At 40.8% G+C, this 20,993-nt stretch overlaps 2 protein-coding genes across 2 annotated transcripts in view; one reads left to right on the top strand and one right to left on the bottom strand.

Moving 5' to 3' along the window:
• Positions 1-3,630: 3,630 nt before the first annotated feature.
• Positions 3,631-20,993, top strand: part of DYNC1H1 (dynein cytoplasmic 1 heavy chain 1) — a 48,518-nt gene continuing 31,155 nt past the window's right edge. Inside the window, exons 1-27 of the mRNA XM_061376258.1 lie at positions 3,631-3,958; positions 6,549-6,636; positions 7,246-7,419; positions 7,640-7,895; positions 8,525-8,711; positions 8,894-9,165; positions 9,296-9,523; positions 10,062-11,138; positions 11,423-11,602; positions 12,227-12,376; positions 12,626-12,772; positions 12,919-13,059; positions 13,197-13,373; positions 13,486-13,596; positions 13,679-13,798; positions 14,010-14,249; positions 14,785-14,940; positions 15,682-15,795; positions 16,358-16,468; positions 16,551-16,760; positions 17,128-17,274; positions 17,487-17,653; positions 18,433-18,606; positions 19,327-19,492; positions 19,571-19,759; positions 19,843-20,034; positions 20,707-20,989. Coding sequence (XP_061232242.1) covers positions 3,688-3,958; positions 6,549-6,636; positions 7,246-7,419; positions 7,640-7,895; positions 8,525-8,711; positions 8,894-9,165; positions 9,296-9,523; positions 10,062-11,138; positions 11,423-11,602; positions 12,227-12,376; positions 12,626-12,772; positions 12,919-13,059; positions 13,197-13,373; positions 13,486-13,596; positions 13,679-13,798; positions 14,010-14,249; positions 14,785-14,940; positions 15,682-15,795; positions 16,358-16,468; positions 16,551-16,760; positions 17,128-17,274; positions 17,487-17,653; positions 18,433-18,606; positions 19,327-19,492; positions 19,571-19,759; positions 19,843-20,034; positions 20,707-20,989 — 5,728 coding nt within the window. The 5' untranslated portion in view covers positions 3,631-3,687. The remainder of the gene's footprint in view (positions 3,959-6,548; positions 6,637-7,245; positions 7,420-7,639; positions 7,896-8,524; positions 8,712-8,893; positions 9,166-9,295; positions 9,524-10,061; positions 11,139-11,422; positions 11,603-12,226; positions 12,377-12,625; positions 12,773-12,918; positions 13,060-13,196; positions 13,374-13,485; positions 13,597-13,678; positions 13,799-14,009; positions 14,250-14,784; positions 14,941-15,681; positions 15,796-16,357; positions 16,469-16,550; positions 16,761-17,127; positions 17,275-17,486; positions 17,654-18,432; positions 18,607-19,326; positions 19,493-19,570; positions 19,760-19,842; positions 20,035-20,706; positions 20,990-20,993) is intronic.
• MOK (MOK protein kinase) overlaps positions 7,033-20,993 on the bottom strand; it is a 158,379-nt gene continuing 144,418 nt past the window's right edge. The window contains 1 exon segment of the mRNA XM_061376510.1: positions 7,033-7,043. The gene's annotated coding sequence lies outside the window, so the exon portion shown is untranslated.

Raw genomic sequence — 20,993 nt, 5'->3', positions numbered from 1 at the left:
AATCAACTAAGGGTTCAGTCATTCAGTTTATAAAATTAAGGTCAAATGCCTCATAATATTTTAAAATACTGACAGTAGTGACTTTTTTTTTTTCCCCTGCATAGATGCCTTACTGAGTTGCAAGTATATTCAGGAATTGAACTTTATAATCTTTTCTCCCCAAGAGAATTAAGCTCAGGGGCTTTGACCAGCAGCCTTTTTAGGTATTCCTTGCTTTGGTTTTTTAGCCATGGAAGGGAAGGTGCTAGTGTAGCACAGGTACACTTGTGCGTGGAGGTTTCTCATTTCCTTATGGAAAGTTTCAGTACCTTACAGGTGTACTTACAGGAGATAGCTATGATTCCAGGTTATCCTGAATCTTGTTCTAGATCACATTAGGGACCATACCCCTGAAAGTGGAGCATTTCTGCACCTTGGATCTTGTCCTTACTGTGTGCAATGATTGTGGAGACTGACTGCATATAGCTAATTAAGAAATGCCATTCTAGTTACCATATCGCTATCTCCCTGTATTATAGTTTATATGCTGAGACTTGGCTTGAGCTGTCTCTACCTTATGAAATAAAACTTTGATGCAGCTAAAAAGTTTTTATATGAAAAAATTCCCAATGGAGAATTTACTGTGGAGCTACAGAAGATAATAACATTATACCTTCCTCATGTAACTGAAAAACAGCAAGGCTCCAGCTGTCTTTCTGTGAACCCAGTCATATCAGGACTGCATTCACTCCTGCACAAGCAGAGGACTGCAACCATAACACATGAAGTCTCATAAGCATCAGTCCTATGGTGTTGAAGGGAGAGGGCTTCCACTGTTTCACTTCAGGGGGGAAAAAGAGTATTCACATAATTGCCTCAAGCTATTTTAAGCACTTCTGTGATCAAGAAGACCACACTAAAGTTCATGCTGCATGAAGGGATTGCCACTGTGATTTTTCTAGTACTTTGCCAAGATTTAAGAGGCTTAGAGATGGAAAAGCAAGTGATTTGCTCTGATTGTTACTTGTTCAGGGATTTTGCTTTGATTTTGGTCTCTAATACTACCAAATCATTATTAAATATAGGAGAAATATTTTTTTTCTGAAGTTTCTTTTCTGACTTGCGCAAAATTCTTTCTTTCTACATATTTTATATGGCATTTGCCAGGTGCAAACATTCTCTGTCTTGGGATGTCCTCGTTCTTATTCTGATTCTCTGAAATACTTATTTTTAGTTAAACTAGAGGTGAAATGTGTCATATTGGCAGTTTTGCCTTTTGGATGGCTGACTGAAATAGCTTCTCACATACCTGTAGAAGTGCCAGGTCCTTTGTGTATCCAAGAAAAGGCCATTCATGATTAACTAGGGGTAGATCAAGGCAAATGATTTTTCACATATTGAGAAAGCTAAAGCCTTTATAGAGAGAACATCTGTTCTTTAGCTGAACATAAGAACTTGTGCAAAAAGCTACTTTACCTTGTCTTTGCTTCGATTTCCTTTAACTTAATTTACAAGATCTTCCTGTTACCTTTGGCACAGCAGACAAGGCTGGAGAAGGAATACCAAGTTTCTTACCTACGCTGGCTTGTAGTGGCAAGTAGTTCAGTGCTTAAATATCAGAATCCTTGACTTGTTTTTTATACGATAAAGTGTTGTCACACATGGAGTATTTTTAGAACTGACAGTAATGGGATGTGTTGGGATTTTTTTGACCCTACTTTCTCTGCAGATTGGCAGCAATGCATATATATACACTTACTTGAATTCCTGTTTCCTGTCTCTGTCCTTCTTTCTTGTACTTAATTCCTTACTTTACTTACCTTATTCATATTTTTTCCTGGCAGCAGTTTTGCAGTAATGTTGATTCTTGCTTTGTAAGCTGCAAAAATTTTGTGATGTTTTGGTGCAGCAAATGACAGCTGTTTTAGAAGAATGAGCATGCCAGCACTTAGCTTGAACTAACCTCCGAAGAGATGTTTTTACACTTACTATGTTGCAGAAGAGGATTATCAACACCCTTTTACGGAACATCCTAGAGGCCAGCATGTTAATTTAACCTGTGGGTTTTGGATGTTTAGTCTGTACTGACAGTTACTACACAGATGTAAGAAGTAGGTAATCCTCACCCCACCGGAAGGCATTCATCAGGACCAGATATGGGGTAGCCTTTCTGGAATTCAGCCTGGCAAAGTTAAGTCTTTCTCATATGAAACTTAATCCTAAAACATCTGCATGTAGAAAACTGATAGGATGTGAGCAAACTAGACTTTGGAAAATTGAAGTAGATGAGTGTTATTTTAAATACTGTCTCAATAACCATGTTCTGTAAATAGAATAGATTATATATTATCTTAGAATATTTTTCTTTGTCAAAAAATTACTATTCTATTAAGAGGGGCTTGGAAGGAGAGGAAATGAAATGGTTTTGGTAAGTTTTCAGTGAATAACCTTTGTCAGTTCTGTTGCTTGAACAGATTATTTTCCTTCCAGCCAAGAAGGCTTGAAATTTCTATTACTTAAGATATCAGTGGGTTTTTTTAAAGCTAATCTGGACTCCTGAACCCCTTAGGAGCCTACGTGAGTGTAGGCATGCTTTTTCCTGGTAGAAAAAGGAGCAAGGGCATGTAGCTGTTCTGTATTCCTTGTAAAATAGCTGGGCACACACACTTTTAACGCTGCGTTAACACTTGTGTAGTGGCTTACAGGCTCGCATTTGCTTAGTCAGGCAGGATATCCCATCCCGTCTTGCTTACATGTTGTGCAGTAAGTACATCTGAACAGACGCTGGGCCTAAGGGTCTCTACATTTGCCTGTGTATCCACCTGAGGAAATGAGAGGGGGGGCGGTCAGAGATAGTTTTGTATGGTTAGTTTGCTTGGTTTTCTCTTCTAGGTGCCATCCCCTTCTCTGCTTGCGTATAAACAAAAGTGTGTCACCAATAGTGATTTTTGGGCGGCAGTGGAATTGTTCTGGAGCTGCTGTCACCTTCCCTCTCCCAGGCACATGCAACTACCACCCAGGACAAAGGGAGGGATGGGACTACTTTAGACAAGGGGCAGCAGGATTATCCATCCTGGTGGCAGTTCCTTAGATCAAACATACACACTGGGGTGTGGCTGCTGTAAAAGAGCTTTAACAATTTTTAAAAATTAAATTATGTTCAGGGAGAAGTCTCCTTCTCACTGGGGTGCTTTCAGTTCCCCTCTCTGTTCTCTATGGGGTATGAAAGTATGGGATTCCTGATTTAAGTGCTGCATTCATTAAACTATAACTAGCCATGCCTATTGTACGAGGTGGGTAGGGGGTTGCTCTTTACGCCAGAGAAGCCAGTCTTGCTTCTCCCCTTGTTACGGCTTCTAGGGTTTATTTTTCACATAAACTAAACATTTTGAACAAACGAGCCCTGGGGCTGCTTTGTCTTCCCGGTAAGGGACCGACAGCACCCATCTCTCTCTCGGCCTGGTGGCGCAACGCAGCTGCAGGTGGGCGGGCTGCTACTTTCCTCTGGCAGCTCAGCCACTTCGCTGCTCTTAGGGAGAAGCTACTGGAACACCGCCTTCGCCAACAGGGGCTGTGCCGAGGGCGGCACTGGCCCCGGCCACGGAGGCGTGGCGGGCTGCCTTTCCCAGGCTCCCCGGCGGCAGGGCGTTGCTCGCCGCACCGCGGGCGGGCGGAGCGTGGCGTGCCTCTCGCTGTTCCTGCCTCAGCATGTCCGACTCCGGCGGCGGTGGGGGCGGCGGCCCCGGCGGCGAGGAAGGCGGCATGGAGGTGTCTGGCTCGGCGGTGCAGAATGTGGCCGATGTGTCGGTGCTGCAGAAGCACCTGCGAAAGCTGGTGCCGCTGCTGCTGGAGGACGGCGGCGAAGCCCCAGCGGTGCTGGAGGCGGCACTGGAGGAGAAGGGCGCCGTGGAGCATATGCGCAAGTTCCTATCCGACCCTCAGGTCCACACTGTGCTGGTGGAGCGCTCCACCCTCAAAGGTGAGGCGAGAGCCGCGCGGATGCCGCGCTCTCAAAATGGCGGCGGCGCCTGTCTGGGGCCGCCGCCCTGCCGCGGAGCGGGAGGGGCTCGGGGGGCTGCGGGGGTCCCCGCCTCAGGCGCGGCCCCTGCGCGGTAGGCGCTGTCCTGCCGCGGGCGGGCGCGACCCGGAGAGCCAGGTCGAGGCGCTGGCGCCGCACCTCGCGCGAGGACCGGCATTGGCGGGCGGGGCCCGAGCTGTCAGCCCCTGCCGCGGCAGGCCTCGGCCGTTCTTTGTTCTCTATGCCTGAGGTTTGGGCTGAAGCGGCTCGATGCAGATACGCGGCGGGGTCGTGGGCGCAGGTGCTTTGTGTGCTGCGGCTGTAGCCCGTCCAGCTGGGATAGCCAGCGAAAGTGCTTCGTCAGTGCGCTGTAGGCGCTTCTCTCTGAGGCGTCCCTGCTGCTCAGAAGCTGACCTGGGCGAGGCAGGTCGCCGGCCTGAAGCAGAATAACGAAAACCAGCCCTTGAGAAATAACCAAAACCATTCCCTTCCGCCCCGAAAAATAAAAACCAAAAGAGAGTCATCTCAGCCTGTGGGAAGCGTTATTCCATGGTAAATTAGCGAGACTCCGGTTCATAAATCAGGCTGCAGACCCTGCAGTGTCCTTGTTTAATTAGCAAAGCCTGGTGGCCATGGTGCTTGTAAATGGCTCTTGGAAAAGTCATCAAATGCTGCATTAAATGTTATAGCAAAGTTGACACTCTTGGCTTGAAAAACATCTTTGTTACTTGCATGATTACACTGAGTCATTTATTTTGCAAATGACTTTCTTTTGTCAAGAAATCAATTTCTAAATAAGCACTTAAATTGTCACAGAATCCAGTTTAATGAACAATAATAGGCTAAAACAAAGCTTCGTTAATAACACAGACTTTTACTACTAAACAAGACTTACAATTTGTATATGGCTACATGCCTGCCACTTTGAGCTTGCAGAATTTTAGTACTAAACTTCTGGATTTCTGCTGCTATTATACTATTGATTCAGTCCCAGTAGATTTATGTCAAATTTTAATGTATTCAGACTTCATAATACATTATTTAGCAGGTCAGCAGCTGCAGTCTAAGATAGTGGACATAGGCCCTGCAGTTGCTGCACACTGATGGAAACATGAAGAAGATTCTTCCGCTCCTTGTCTAGTCCCTATGAATCCAAAATGTTGCTTAAAATATTGTCTTTGTTTATCTTATGCCTATTTCTGCTTACTGCTTATCCTCTTCCTCCTTCAGAGTCTGAGATTTTTCAGCAGGAATAACAGTAGAATTCTCTAGGGGTGAAAAAAAGAACAACAATCATAAATTCATGACACAGTGTTTACACCATTACCGCATGTTAATATAATATGCAGATGATTTTTGAATCTTTCTTGGCTGGCTCATGAGATTGATTATCCTTAGTCTGGGTTGGAAGTAATGAAAGAGTAGTGATAAGTTAGCTCTAGGCTTGTTGCATAGGTATTGTTACACATGTATGGTTAAAAACCAAATTGAGACATTTTGATGTTTCAGAAGGTAAATACTAATTTACTATGGACAGAAGGCATTTCCATTGATGTCTTCTGGTTTAATAGCAGTTGTTTAGGGAGAGCGGATTTTATGATTCACAGCCAGCCTTCAGATTTAACAGATTCAGTACCTCTAACACCATATAGAGATCTTATTTTCTTTAACATTATTAAAAGCAATATTATTATTGAAACTTTTGTGTGGACTATTAGTCCACACGAAGTCCAGATAGTACCAAGTAAATTATTGATTACAAATACAATAAAACAAAAGCCATGTTTCTGCGTAATGAAAACTGCTGTGTGCCATCATGACCTACACAGCCTGCCAACAGCTTTCATACAGGTTACTGTGCAGTGTTCTGGCTTCTAGTGTTCAGGATCACAAATGTGACACCCTAGGGTGTATCTCCCATGAATGACAAAATGAAATCAGGGCAGGACAAGAGTCCACTGTAATGCTCTTTCAGGTCCATGCATGTCTCCCAACAGGGAGTCACCTTCTGCACTAAAATGACTGCATTGCAGCACAACTGCCTGCGTTCCCAGGGATTACGTCATCTGTGATATATTGGCTTTGGTAATGCCCGAGTACTTCCCATGGCTTGGGTTTCTGCTTTGTCAGGAGGTTTCTTTGTTCAGAGACTTAATTTCCAAATATCTTTCAAAGAAAAGGTCAAAAAAAACCCAACCTTTAAAAAGAAGAAAGCAGCTGTTTTTTTCTAGTGTACTGAAGTGTAGTCATTCCATAGCATACCTCTACAAATAAATGTACATTTTGTATTGCGGAAGATTTTTCTTAGAATGTGATAACAGAATTTGCTTGTAATGTTTTATCTTTCTTTTTTATAGCAACCTTTAAAAGCCAATAGAGTGTTGTTGAAGAGCAGTGAACCCACTCTGAAACTGAGTGACATTGTAAAGCTGAATTTAACTTAATTTAGATAAGTTGATGTAGAAATTAATGGTTAGAAGATAGTCTGGTAGAGGGATTGTGGCCGATACCTTAGAAATAAAATATTTCTTACATAGCATGTTTTTTGCAGAGGATGTGGGAGATGAAGGAGAAGAGGAAAAAGAGTTTATTTCTTACAGTATCAGCACTGACATTCATTATGGAATAAAATCAAACAGGTGAGTCAGTAAAACATCTTGATATTTCTAGCTTGTAAATGCAAAGCCCTTACAAGCAGATCTACCTGCTTTACCTAGAAGTTTACCTCCAGTTTGCCATGTGCTTCATGCAGTGATTTTATTCAGGCAGAGGAATAGCTTTTTAAGGTGGAGGCTCTGATAAAACAAAGGTGTGTCATGAGGCTGACAGGAATGGACTTAGGACTTCTAGTTCTGAAGTTAAAGAGAGAGTCTTATTAAACTGGCATACATGCAAAAGTAGCATACACAGTAGTATGTTCATTAGGTTCAGTAATACTTGGTTATGTCTGACTCTTACATATTTGTCACCTATGATTCTATTCTATGATTCTATATTTGAGCGTGAAGCTTCCTAAGATGTAAGCCTCTTTAGTGTGCCCACACTGCTTACTGATACCTATGTTTGGCTGTTTACTGATTAAATAAAAAGATGTAGTTATTACAAGACTTGTGTTCAGGTATTTCAGAAGAAAGTATGACGTAGGTTAGCATTTGACTCCTGTGACCTAAACTTGCAGTAGATTTAAGCTATTCTAACTGTCACTTAAGTTTCAAATGTTTAGTTGGTAACTTTTCTCTGTTCTGCAGCCTGGCATTCATTAAGCGTACACCAGTGATTGATGCTGACAAACCAGTGTCTTCCCAGCTGAGAGTCCTCACTCTCAGTGAAGATTCTCCGTATGAAACATTACATTCTTTCATCAGCAATGCTGTTGCTCCCTTTTTCAAGTCCTATATCAGGGAATCTGGCAAAGCAGACAGGTAATTCAGTATAAATGCCGCATTTCTCTACTAATGAATTAAAGTAGGTGTTTAATGAAAAGAAAAAAGCAGCTGTTCAAGGCAAGTCATGTGAAATTGTTTAAGCACACAGTTGCATCTGATGCTGTTGCTGACTCCAGGGAAGTAGTTCATAAGGCTTTAATATGTTGTGTGTCATTTATGTTTAGCCTCTTACATGGAAACCTCTGCGCTTTTTCAGGGATGGAGATAAGATGGCTCCTTCAGTTGAGAAAAAGATTGCAGAACTTGAAATGGGCCTCTTGCATCTGCAGCAGAATATTGAAATTCCGGAGATTAGTCTGCCAATTCATGCAACTATTACTAATGTTGCCAAGCAGTGTTACGAACGTGGAGAAAAACCAAAGGTTACAGATTTTGGTGAGAAGGCTGAGGATCCATTATTCCTCAATCAGCTACAATCTGGAGTCAACCGCTGGATTAGAGAGATACAAAAGGTAAAAAAAAAAACCAACAAAGCAACATAACAGCTTATCTTTACAGTAAATTGAGAGAAGTGGGTCTTGTTGGTTTGGCTTGTTATTTATCCAGGTGCATTCAGAATAGTTGGTCCAGTACTGTCCTGTAATCTCTTGTATGTCTGCCTTTTACTTTTCAGAAGAGCTCTGCTATTCTGCTGTTACTTGGAAGTAGCATCTCAGATACTACTCTGGCTTTTTTTCTTCCATGGGCACATGAAACACCTATTGCTCATGGAACAGTGGTGCCTTTTCCTACTCCAGAGCATAAAACATTTGTTTTCTTGCCTGGCTCATCTGTCATTAACCAAAATAGAAACAGAGATCAAGGAAGTGGACAGGTGACTTTTTTAGGCTATGCTGAAGATGCCACGGGAGGTGCTAAAACCAACTTCCAGGGCCACTGGAATTGAACTTTGACTCTTGTTGCACTGCAGTTCCTACATTTCTGAGAGAATGCTTGTCAAAGTGTCTCAGGTTCAGTTATTACAACCTAGGAGATACTACTTGTTTCAACTACGTTTGGTAATCTAACAAGTTTTTACAGTTGACGCATGTGAATTAAATGCTTCTCTCCTTCCCTTCTCTTTCTCTCTATTACTTTTAAGGTGACCAAACTAGATCGAGATCCTGCATCAGGCACTGCGTTACAGGAGATAAGCTTCTGGTTAAATTTGGAACGGGCTCTGTATCGCATTCAGGAAAAACGTGAAAGTCCAGAAGTTCTTCTGACTCTGGATATCCTGAAACATGGCAAACGTTTTCATGCAACTGTGAGCTTCGATACAGACACAGGTAAAATATCTCTGCAATAATTTTATTTTTTTACAAAAGTTCTACAGAAACTTGCTGTTTTGGAACTTGAATGTTGTGGTACAAAGAACAACGCTGTTTAGAGTAACCTTGGTCTAGTTAAAGCTACAGATGTGATTAATGAAATTAAAAGTTGTATTAAAAATATTTCCTGTTACATTTAGGTCTGAAACAGGCTCTGGAGACAGTGAATGACTATAATCCACTGATGAAAGACTTTCCACTGAATGACTTGCTGTCTGCTACTGAGTTGGACAAAATAAGGCAGGCTCTTGTTGCAATATTTACCCATTTGAGAAAAATCAGAAACACAAAATACCCAATCCAAAGGGCATTGCGTTTAGTGGAGGCTATTTCAAGAGATCTGAGCTCTCAGCTACTTAAAGTGTTGGGAACCAGAAAGCTGATGCATGTTGCTTATGAAGAGTTTGAAAAGGTATGTTACAGTTTTGTGATACAGAATATAGGGTATGGATATAGAGCATGGCTGTATTATGCATTGAGTAGTGACTTTTGGGAAGAATTTCATTTGGAAGCTAAAGTTGCTGTTGTAAAACTCTCTTCAGGTAATGGTTGCATGCTTTGAAGTATTCCAAACCTGGGATGATGAATATGAGAAGCTGCAAGTTCTGCTGAGAGATATTGTGAAAAGAAAAAGGGAGGAGAACCTGAAGATGGTTTGGCGTATCAATCCAGCTCATAGGAAACTCCAGGGTCGTCTTGATCAAATGAGGAAATTCAGGCGTCAGCATGAGCAGCTGAGGGCAGTTATTGTGAGAGTCTTGCGACCTCAGGTAATGTTCTTGGTTGTTACCAGACAGAAAATCTGTATGGCTTCTTCAGGAATGCTCACTGTTGCTTTAAAAAGTTAGCAACGCAAAGCTAATGTAACAGTTTCACTATCTGCTTCCAAAACTGGTCTAGTTTTGAACCCTTTTTGATAGGCTTATCTTTTATTCTGATTTACATTACATACTACATGGCCATGCACCTGTTAACAAAGACAGCAAGTCCAGACATAGCAGTGATTAGTAAGAGTGTAAATTCTTGAGCTTGTCTAATTCACAGTGGAAAATGAGGTTATGCTGCACAGTAGTGGAAGTTTGTAAAGTAACTGTTGCCCTGTTCCTAATCGAGCTTAAATTTAAACATGACTGCAGGTTTCTTAAGGATTTGGTACTAATTTGTTTACCTGTTTGTAAATATAGTATATATAAAAATATATTATAAACAAATAGGGTATTTTTTTCAGTGCTTTTTATAACAGACTTTGTGATTATTTATAGGTAAATTTTGAAGCATCCAACTTACGTAAATGTGATTGCAATGCAGGTGACGGCTGTTGCCCAACAAAATCAAGGAGAGGTACCTGAACCACAGGATATGAAAGTAGCAGAGGTCCTTTTTGATGCTGCAGATGCTAATGCAATTGAAGAAGTCAATCTTGCTTATGAGAATGTTAAGGAAGTAGATGGGTTAGATGTTTCAAAAGAAGGCACAGAAGCATGGGAGGCAGCAATGAAACGGTATGATGAAAGAATTGATAGAGTTGAAACAAGAATAACTGCCCGTTTGAGAGACCAGCTTGGTACAGCGAAGAATGCCAATGAAATGTTCAGAATCTTCTCCAGGTTTAATGCCTTATTTGTCAGACCTCACATTCGTGGTGCCATTCGTGAATATCAAACGCAATTGATCCAGCGCGTAAAAGATGATATTGAGTCTCTTCATGACAAATTTAAAGTACAATACCCCCAGAGTCAAGCTTGTAAAATGAGTCATGTTCGTGACTTGCCTCCTGTGTCTGGGTCTATAATTTGGGCAAAACAGATTGACAGACAGCTCACCGCTTACATGAAGCGTGTTGAGGATGTCCTTGGCAAAGGATGGGAGAACCATGTAGAAGGTCAGAAGCTAAAGCAGGATGGAGATAGCTTTCGCATGAAGCTCAACACACAGGAGATCTTTGATGACTGGGCAAGAAAAGTTCAGCAACGCAATCTTGGTGTGTCTGGTCGTATTTTCACCATTGAAAGCACTCGTGTTAGAGGTCGAAGTGGAAATGTCCTGAAACTGAAAGTTAACTTCCTCCCAGAAATAATTACACTTTCAAAAGAAGTCCGAAACCTGAAATGGCTTGGTTTCCGTGTTCCCCTGGCAATTGTCAACAAAGCTCACCAAGCAAACCAGCTCTACCCATTTGCTATTTCTCTGATTGAAAGTGTCCGTACATATGAGCGAACCTGTGAGAAAGTGGAAGAGCGTAATACTATCTCACTTCTGGTTGCTGGCTTGAAGAAGGAGGTGCAGGCTTTGATTGCAGAAGGAATCGCTCTTGTGTGGGAATCGTACAAACTTGATCCATATGTACAGCGCTTAGCTGAGACTGTCTTCAGTTTCCAAGAAAAGGTTTGTTTTATCTTGCAAATTCTGCAAAATTTTTACACTGATACTTCAGCAATGTGGTTAACCAAAAGTGGAATGGAATAGCTGGTGTGCTCTTCTATAGCTCTTTGGTTAAGTAGCTGATAGGGTTGTAACAAGTCGGCCACCTAAATGGCTCTTTTAGTACTACTAAAATTGGTAGACAAACTGAATCCAAATAAAGAGAGGTGACTAACCATTACTGCACAATACTGCTGCCTCTATCTAACTGTCAAACTAAACATCCCATTTTTCCTAAACCATTTTAGGTGGATGATCTGCTCATTATTGAAGAGAAAATAGACTTGGAAGTGAGATCATTGGAAACATGCATGTATGATCACAGGACTTTCTCTGAAATCTTGAACAGGGTTCAGAAAGCTGTGGATGACTTAAATCTTCATTCATATTCAAATTTGCCAATCTGGGTCAATAAGTTGGATATAGAGGTAGGTTTGAGATAAGGAGTTAGTATGTATTTAGAAAAAAAACATTTTCCCTGGGTACAAATGCTTTTTTATTATATTCCTGATAGTCACCCAAGGAAAATTCTGTCTCAATTCTCTGAAAATTTTGTGTGGGTTTTGTATGCAGAAGGTGCAAGACGTGTTTATTTTCTGCTGTTGACTTTTGGGATCAACTAGTTCAAGGGGAGTTTTGTCATTTGAAGACAAAAAGTTTGATTCAGCTTGACTGCCTAGAAGGTGCCGGTGAGCAAGCAGGTCACCAGCTTTTTCTTTTTTTTTTAAGGGTGGTGAAAAATTTCTATGCTAGTAGCAGGACCCACTACCTTTGTATTATTTGGTTCTGCTGTTGAGTAAAGTTTTAGGTTTCAGCCAACTTCAGAGCAGTTAAAATTGTTAAATTCCTTTTAAGTCCATGAGGACAGGAGAAGCTTTGAACTTTTATTTAATGAAAATTTACCAAAACTCTTAAACTTCTTTACTGACTTATTAAGGAACACTTGGTTCCTTGAGGCACCACAGTATGTGTGGTGTCGGAATATATCGGTAATGGGGTCTTTATGCAGTGAATATACAGCTGTTTCCTCCAATGTATCTTATGTTCTTTAGATTGAAAGAATCCTGGGTGTTCGTTTGCAAGCAGGACTGAGGGCCTGGACACAAGTGCTTCTTGGACAAGCAGATGACAAAGCCGAAGTTGACATGGATACAGATGCTCCTCAAGTGAGCCATAAGCCTGGTGGTGAACCCAAGATCAAAGTAAGTTTTGCTGTTGAAGTTTTCTGCTGAACTTTTTTTTCTTTAACCTTATTGTCAGTTAATCCAAGAATTATATCTGAGGCTTACATGAGAGACAGATATTTTTTATGCATCTGTTCTTGGAGGAATACTTGCCTCCCCTTTAATTGCAAGTTGATTTTTCAGCAGTGTTTGCTGCTTCTTGAAATCCAGAATTCTTGTCTGTATGTGGGAGTATCTGTCAGTAAAACGTGTTTACTGTTTCTGCAGAACATCGTACATGAACTAAGAATAACCAACCAGGTGATATACTTGAATCCACCAATTGAAGAGTGTAGGTACAAACTTTATCAAGAAATGTTTTTTTGGAAGACGGTAATCCTGTCTCTACCAAGAATTCAGAGTCAGAGATACCAGGTAAGTATAACGAAGCTGTATATAAATCTAAGCAGGTATTTTCACTTTGCAGTTAGTTGTGCTTGTTATCTTAATGTGTTGCTCTGGGAGTGAACCTGAGTGCTCTAGAAATTCACGTGTATCACACATATAATTGTGGTTCTTAGGTTGGAGTGCATTATGAGCTCTCTGAGGAAGAGAAATTCTATCGTAATGCATTGACAAGGATGCCTGATGGCCCTGCGGCTCTAGAGGAGACATACTCTGCTATCATGGGAATTGTGACTGAAGTGGAGCAGTATGTCAAGGTAGGAGACTGACACCACATAATGCTACAGCTAAACTGAAAGTGGACCCTTCTCTCAGTTTTCCTGAGAGTTGGGGACACTCACATCTTTTGGAACGTGCTGGAGAAGTTCTGAACATTGTGAAATACCTCAATCAGGTTTGGCTGCAGTACCAGTGTCTGTGGGATATGCAGGCTGAAAACATATACAACCGTCTTGGAGAAGACCTGAATAAGTGGCAAGCCCTTTTAGTTCAGATAAGAAAGGCAAGAGGAACATTTGACAATGCAGAAACCAGAAAGGAATTTGGACCTGTTGTCATAGACTATGGCAAGGTAAGAAATTGTAGTTGGTCTTTATTATAAATGGATTCAATTTCAGATTGACTGTATAGCAGAAAATAGCAAGGCTGACACATTACTATTATGTAACTTTATTCGATCATAGGTACAATCAAAGGTGAACTTGAAGTATGACTCCTGGCACAAGGAAGTGCTCAGCAAATTTGGCCAAATGCTTGGCCAGAATATGACAGAGTTTCATTCACAAATTTCTAAGGTAAGACAGGTCCAAATTCCAGTTTTTCACTTTCAAATCAACTGTTCTAGACTTCTGAAATACTGATTTGTGCTCCAAACAGTCCCGTCAAGAACTGGAGCAGCATTCAGTGGACACTGCCAGCACATCAGATGCAGTGACTTTTATCACATACGTGCAGTCCTTGAAACGTAAAATCAAGCAGTTTGAAAAGCAAGTTGAGGTATGTTGTTTTGGTAATGATACTTTCTTCTGAAAATGTCAGGCTTAGCTCTAAAAATATAGCTTCGTAATATTCAAGTTCTTAAAGAGCAGACGTGAGCTTCATAACCTGTGAATTCTGTTGTGAGCACTTGTTAAAATACGTTTGAGTATTTAGCCTTGCAACTTAAACTTAGTTTTGTCTTTTTAACTACAACCACTGTCTCTTGTAGCTTTATCGCAATGGTCAGCGCTTGCTTGAGAAACAAAGGTTCCAGTTTCCATCCTCTTGGCTGTACATTGACAACATTGAAGGAGAATGGGGTGCCTTTAATGACATTATGCGTAGAAAGGATTCTGCCATTCAACAACAAGTAGCAAATTTGCAGATGAAGATAGTTCAAGAGGATCGTGCAGTGGAGAGCCGAACAACTGACTTGCTAACAGACTGGGAGAAAACAAAGCCTGTAACAGTAAGTCATGGTTAATATTCATTCAGCAAATGTGGTTGATTCTTTGTATTCAGTTGAAGCAGGCAGTTTATTTGTATTGTTTTTTTGCAGGTTTTCATTTTAGATGGTGGTAAAAGTCTGTTTGAGGGCTCTATAATAACTTGACAATATGTTGATGTTGGGAGGAGTGGCATAAGGAAATTTGCTCTTAAGACATAGGCCTCTATTAGGTGCAAAAACCTAGACAGCTCAAGTGACTAACAAGCTTTTACTGAAACAAGGGCTATGTCAGAGGCATGCATGTAGGGGTATTTAGAAGCAAGCTGCTTTTTTTTTTTTTTTTTTTCTTCCCAAAGTGCTATTTAGGAAAGCCAAAAACTGCATGTAAAAGTGGTATGAGACTTAAACTCTGCATCAGTATGTAAGCTTATTGTCAGCAAACTGGAAATAGGAAAATAATGAGGCAAGCAAACATTTAGTATTTACTTACTGCTTTTACCTTGGCTTCAACTTGGTTGTAGGAGTTTTGGGTTAACGTGTCCCATGCAACCTTTAGGGAAACCTACGTCCAGAAGAGGCTCTTCAAGCTCTTACCATTTACGAAGGAAAGTTCAGTAGGCTGAAGGATGATCGTGAGAAGTGTGCCAAGGCCAAGGAAGCTCTGGAACTAACAGATACAGGACTACTCAGTGGCAGTGAAGAACGTGTCCAGGTACAACCTGCTCAAACAGTATTTTATCCATTTGAGATAAAACCATTTCATTTCCATCTCTCTCTCCCTTAAGAGAGTGACTTGTAATCAGCAGTGTACTAGTGTCAAGACACAATCTCCGCACTTCTTCATTTCTTGCCTTAAGAGATTGTGATCTCTTCCTTGCCTGTCTTGTGAAGCTAGTATGGGACCTGAGGTGCAAGTATCTCATGGGTCACTTGCTATTGTATTTCTTGACAATATGAATTGGAAAGCTATCTGAAGGTTTTTTACATATTCAAAGTATTCTGTTTAACTTCCCCACACTCATGATTTAGCCTGGAGAAGAGGAGGCTGCGTGGAGACCTCATAGGAGCCTTCCAGTATCTGAAGGGGGCATATAGGGATGCTGGGGATGGACTCTTCATTAGGGACTGTAGTGGTAGACAAGGGGTAATGGGTTAAAACTTAAACAGGGGAAGTTTAGATTGGATATAAGGAGGAAATTCTTTCCTGTTAGGGTAGTGAGGCACTGGAATAGGTTGTCCAGGGAGGTTGTGAATGTCTCATCCCTGGCAGTGTTCAAGGCCAGGTTGGATGAGGCCTTGGGTAATATGGTTTAGAGTGGGGTGTCCCTGCCCATGGCAGGGGGGCTGGAACTTGATGATCTTAAGGTCCTTTCCAACCCTAACTATTCTATGATTCTATGATTTTGAAAAAATTAGGAATAACTGCTGATGTTTAATATACTTCTTATTATAGGTTGCCCTTGAAGAGTTGCAGGATCTCAAAGGTGTCTGGTCTGAACTCTCTAAGGTCTGGGAACAGATTGATCAAATGAAAGAACAGCCCTGGGTTTCAGTACAGCCTCGCAAGGTACTTCTGTATATATAAACAACATCACTGCAAGTATATGCAATTTAGAAATTGGACCTCTTAAGATGGACAAGCTCAATTGTCACATTCCAGATTGTTTCAGTGTTTAGGTACCTTTTTCAGTATCTTTTTAGCTTATTTCTTCTTATGCTAAGCTAATAAAATAAATTAATTTACAGGGTTTGTCACAACTTCAGTAATTTTGATGGGGATTTATGTAATTCCAGTAGTTTTTGAGATTGAGCTGCATCGACAGAGAAGAAACTGCTGGTTTTTAAGTTGGCTTTTGGACCTTATTATGGAAACTTTGTTATATGGTTGAAAGAACAGCATCAGTTTTAGTTCAATATTCAGGAGGTAGAGAGCAGTAGAACACTGAGGCATAAACTGCCTGTGACAATATCATGTCATACTGTGCAAATACGTCTAAAAGAGCTGTACTGCTGTACTGCCAGTATCTCATTAGTAAGTGGTTTTTGTAAAAATACACTGCTTGAAGCTTGTACAACTGTGTATGCAGCACTTGCAGAAAAAGATTTCATTGCTTTTACGTTACTAACAGCTTCGACAAAACTTAGATGCTCTGCTGAACCAACTGAAAAACTTCCCTGCCCGCTTGCGACAATATGCCTCCTATGAGTATGTCCAGAGACTCCTGAAGGGCTATATGAAGGTAACTTATGCTCATTTCTAAAATGCATGGGTTTAAAGGTTTTATAGTTCAGGGATGTAACTTGTTTTCTTGTCTTCTGTAGATAAACATGTTAGTTATTGAACTGAAATCCGAGGCACTTAAAGATCGTCACTGGAAACAGCTAATGAAAAGGCTTCATGTCAACTGGGTTGTCTCAGAATTGACCCTGGGTCAGATCTGGGATGTCGATTTACAAAGAAATGAAGCAATCGTCAAAGATGTGCTGCTGGTGGCTCAGGGAGAGATGGCTTTGGAAGAGTTCTTGAAACAGGTTAGTATCAACTGGCGTGTATGCATGCTATAGCAAATCAAAGGTTTGCTGTATGGTGGCTGACACTTGTGTATTAAACTTAATCAGTCTAAGCTGTTGATAAAAGTTGCTGAGACTCCATGAGTGCTCTGTTTTGGGGAACAGAGTAAAGCTATGTAAGCTTCTGATGAAACATGCATCATTTGGGAAATGCAGTTCTTGATAATGACTGCAGACACTCTGCCTGGTTTGTTTTATTTAAATACATCATATTTTCAATATTTCTATAAAAAAAAGGTAAAAAGTAAAAGATGATTAATGTTTCTCCTTTGTAGTATGTTCAAGCAGAAATTATTGATGTCATATCTTAAACATTTTTTTTCTTCAGATAAGAGAAGTCTGGAACACTTATGAATTGGACTTAGTTAATTACCAGAACAAATGTCGTTTGATCCGTGGATGGGATGACCTTTTCAACAAAGTAAAAGAGCACATTAACAGTGTGTCTGCTATGAAGCTGTCGCCATACTACAAGGTAAAATAGAGAACAGGGCTGAAGAACCTTCATTTAATTCTGCCTTCACCTCTTGTTCAGTTTATGTATTTGTCATCAGGGGCTGATTAAGCTGACAGTTAATTGCACATGCATATTCTGTAATTCTCAAGCAACTGTTTCTGTTAATAATAAGTGGCAGTCAAAATCCTGATACTGTTAAAATGAGTTTTAATGCAGCATTTAAACTTCAGGTGTTCGAAGAAGACGCCCTTAGCTGGGAAGATAAGCTCAACCGGATCATGGCACTCTTTGATGTCTGGATAGATGTCCAGAGGCGATGGGTCTACCTGGAGGGTATCTTCACTGGTAGTGCAGACATCAAGCACTTGCTCCCTGTGGAGACCCAGCGATTCCAGAGGTAACTTTTTAATTGCTTTGTTCTTTTCTTGCCTCCCCTGGGGCACCATGTGGACAGGCCTGCAACTTCATTATTTCATTGTAGCACTCTCTAAGTTGAAAAACTGTATTCTGTACTAACTGGTCCATATGAAATACATATATCTCCTATACTTGTGTGTATATATACATGAGAAATGAAGATACTTCTCTGGTCCAGGTGGATTACAGCCCTGTTGTATACATTAAGTTCATCAAACAGATACAGCAGAAGTTGCATGTAGACAACTACAGCAGAAAAAGGTTTATAATAAACAGGCTGATGTACAATTTTTAGAAGATGATTGGAATACAGTCAGGTTTTCTTGCTAGTTCTGATCAGCTGCTTCTGGGATTTTTCTTGCATTGTAGCTGCAACAAGCAGGTTGATTTCTTTTGCCACAGCCTTCAGTCTTACCCTTCAAGTATCATTTTTTTCCTCTGCTTTAAGTTGCCCTGGTCATCCTTGTTCATTCTGTACACTTCCAGTCAGATCATAGAATCATATTTGTGCATCTCTTCAGGAAATGGAGAACAAGTAGACCTTCAGCAGCTGAATCAGTAAATTGAACATTGCAAAGAAGTTAGGTCATGTTGTTGTGTAGGTAGATGAAGAGCTGTTTTGGGACTTTAGCCTTATGTTCCCTAGGACTGCTGCAACACTTAAGAGAGGCAGTGGTCATTTAGAGACTGATAACTGTGGTGTTCTGCAGGCTGTGATTACTGAGTTTTCTGTAATGTACTGTGTTATTTTACTTGCAGCATCAGCACTGAATTTTTGGCACTCATGAAAAAGGTGTCTAAATCTCCACTTGTGATGGATGTTCTTAACATTCAAGGTGTGCAGAGGTCATTAGAGAGACTGGCAGACTTGCTTGGGAAGATACAGAAGGCACTGGGAGAATACTTGGAAAGGGAGCGGTCCTCTTTTCCTCGGTATGAAGTTGACTTCAGTTGACTCTTGACATGATTTGATGTTTCTGTGCAGGAACTGGTGTACTGTTCTGTAAAGCCTCTGTAAATTTTTTGTTTTGCATGTATGTAAGATGTTACGACTATTTAAATCTGTGTTGTCTCAATACAGAATTCAGTTACAGCTGCTTCTCAGGAAGTTGAACTAAAACTTCCCTTACTTGCTTCTTGTAGGATTCAGATGTTGCTTAAGGAACCATTGCAGCTGTTTTCTGTAAACCTACAGGTTCCATTTTGAACAGCCTAATTTTGGCATTTGATTGAAGGAACAGTGTGTATACTACCACAGTCTGTTATTTAAGTCATTGGTTCTGACCTACCTGTAGTCCTTAACTAGATTGTCACTTTAGCATGAGAGGGTAATGGTGAGGGAGGTACTGAGTGGGAGTTCTCCCTGCCTCATAGACCCAACTGAGTCTCAAGCTCTACTGTGGGTATTTCAGGGATGGATAGGGAAGGCAAAGATCAGTGTGGAGCATATGTACGCTTCTGTATGGGACAGACAACATGAACTGACAGTTAATCTTAGAACTGAAGTATAACTTCTGACAAATTTGTGGTTTGTGCACTCTTGCAGTGTTGGGGAAATAAACGTCAGTTACTCTCATATAGTTGCCATCTGTGAAGCATAAATAAATTGATAGTTGGAGTTCTGATACAGATCTAAGTTTATGTGATTTTTAGGTTTTACTTTGTTGGTGATGAAGACTTGCTTGAAATAATTGGAAACAGCAAAAATGTTGCTAAGCTGCAGAAACACTTCAAGAAGATGTTTGCTGGCGTTTCTAGCATTATTCTCAATGAAGACAATTCTGTGGTTCTTGGGATATCTTCACGTGAAGGAGAGGAGGTATGGCTGCAGTGTTTCTTTTTAAATAAGATTCTGAAAATAAGTGAACATGAGCTGACTTAAACCTAATTCTTTCAGGTGCTGTTCAAAACACCTGTCTCTATAACAGAACATCCCAAGATCAATGAGTGGCTCACTCTTGTTGAAAAGGAAATGAGAGTGACCCTTGCTAAATTGCTTGCAGAATCTGTTACTGAAGTGGAAATCTTTGGGAAAGCAACTTCAATTGATCCAGCAGTCTACATCTCTTGGATTGACAAGTATCAGGTATCAATATGGAACACTTAAGCATACTGCAGCTTGGTTACATCAGTGAGGAAGACTGTCTGATGAGGATTTTTGTTATACAGGCTCAGCTCGTTGTCCTGTCGGCCCAGATTGCATGGTCTGAGAATGTTGAGACAGCCCTCAATACAGGTGGAGCTGGAGGCAACAGTCCTCTCCAGTCTGTGTTAGCTAATGTTGAGGTCACACTCAATGTCCTGGCAGACTCTGTGCTGATGGAGCAGCCACCTCTTCGCAGAAGGAAACTGGAGCACTTGGTAAGTAAAAACTTACGTTCCTCTTCTGGGTTTTTAAGTGAGGATTTTTTAAAGTTTAATGAAAAGATTGTTTAGTCTAAAGATTTATTTTCCCTCTAGGAGAAAGTTTTGTGCAATTTAAGCATCTACGTCAAGCCCTGATGTTGTAGGTGGTGGTAGTTTTTCATTGTAGTCAGTCAGCTTAATGTATGATGGCATATTACAGACCAGGATCACTGAATTGATTTTTCAAACTAACTTTCAGATGTGAAAGTTACTGATTTCTTTATTCAAACATGAAATACTTCATAAAGCCATTTATTATTGTAATTATTATATGCTTTTCTTTATGGGTAAAAATTTGGGCGGGGGGGGGAGAATTTAAAATCATCCTGGATTTACAAGTACTTGTCTTCGTAGTTTCTGGCAAGTAAAATGCATAGTTCAGTAGTGTGGTGGGTTAACAGACTGACTGTACCAGAGTGCTTTGCTGAAAGCTATGGAAGTCCTTAACAAGAGCAGTCAACAATGTTCTGTATTCGTAACAACAGATTTTAAGGCAGAGACTGTTGGTAGGTCATGATTTCTAAGTGATGACAGTTCACTTTGGTAATCCAAGAAGCTGCAGGATTCCTGGCTTTGTTAGCAATGGGGTGTATTTGCAGTGGTCTAAGGAGTTACTTCATTCTCCAGATCACCGAGTTGGTGCACCAGAGAGATGTTACAAGATCACTGATCAAAAGCAAGGTTGACAACTCCAAATCCTTCGAGTGGCTCAGCCAAATGCGGTTCTACTTTGACCCAAAGCAGACAGATGTGCTGCAGCAGCTCTCCATTCAGATGGCAAATGCCAAATTCAACTATGGTTTTGAGTACCTTGGTGTTCAGGATAAGCTAGTACAGACTCCGCTTACTGACCGCTGTTACCTGACGATGACTCAAGCCCTGGAGGCAAGACTTGGAGGATCACCATTTGGTAA

Source organism: Neopsephotus bourkii, unplaced genomic scaffold (assembly GCF_033783945.1).
Source record: "Neopsephotus bourkii isolate Nb327-2 ecotype Australia unplaced genomic scaffold, CSIRO-AGI_Nbou_v1 NB_1707, whole genome shotgun sequence".
NCBI lineage: Eukaryota > Metazoa > Chordata > Aves > Psittaciformes > Psittacidae > Neopsephotus > Neopsephotus bourkii.
This window is presented reverse-complemented; position numbering and strand designations above follow the sequence as displayed.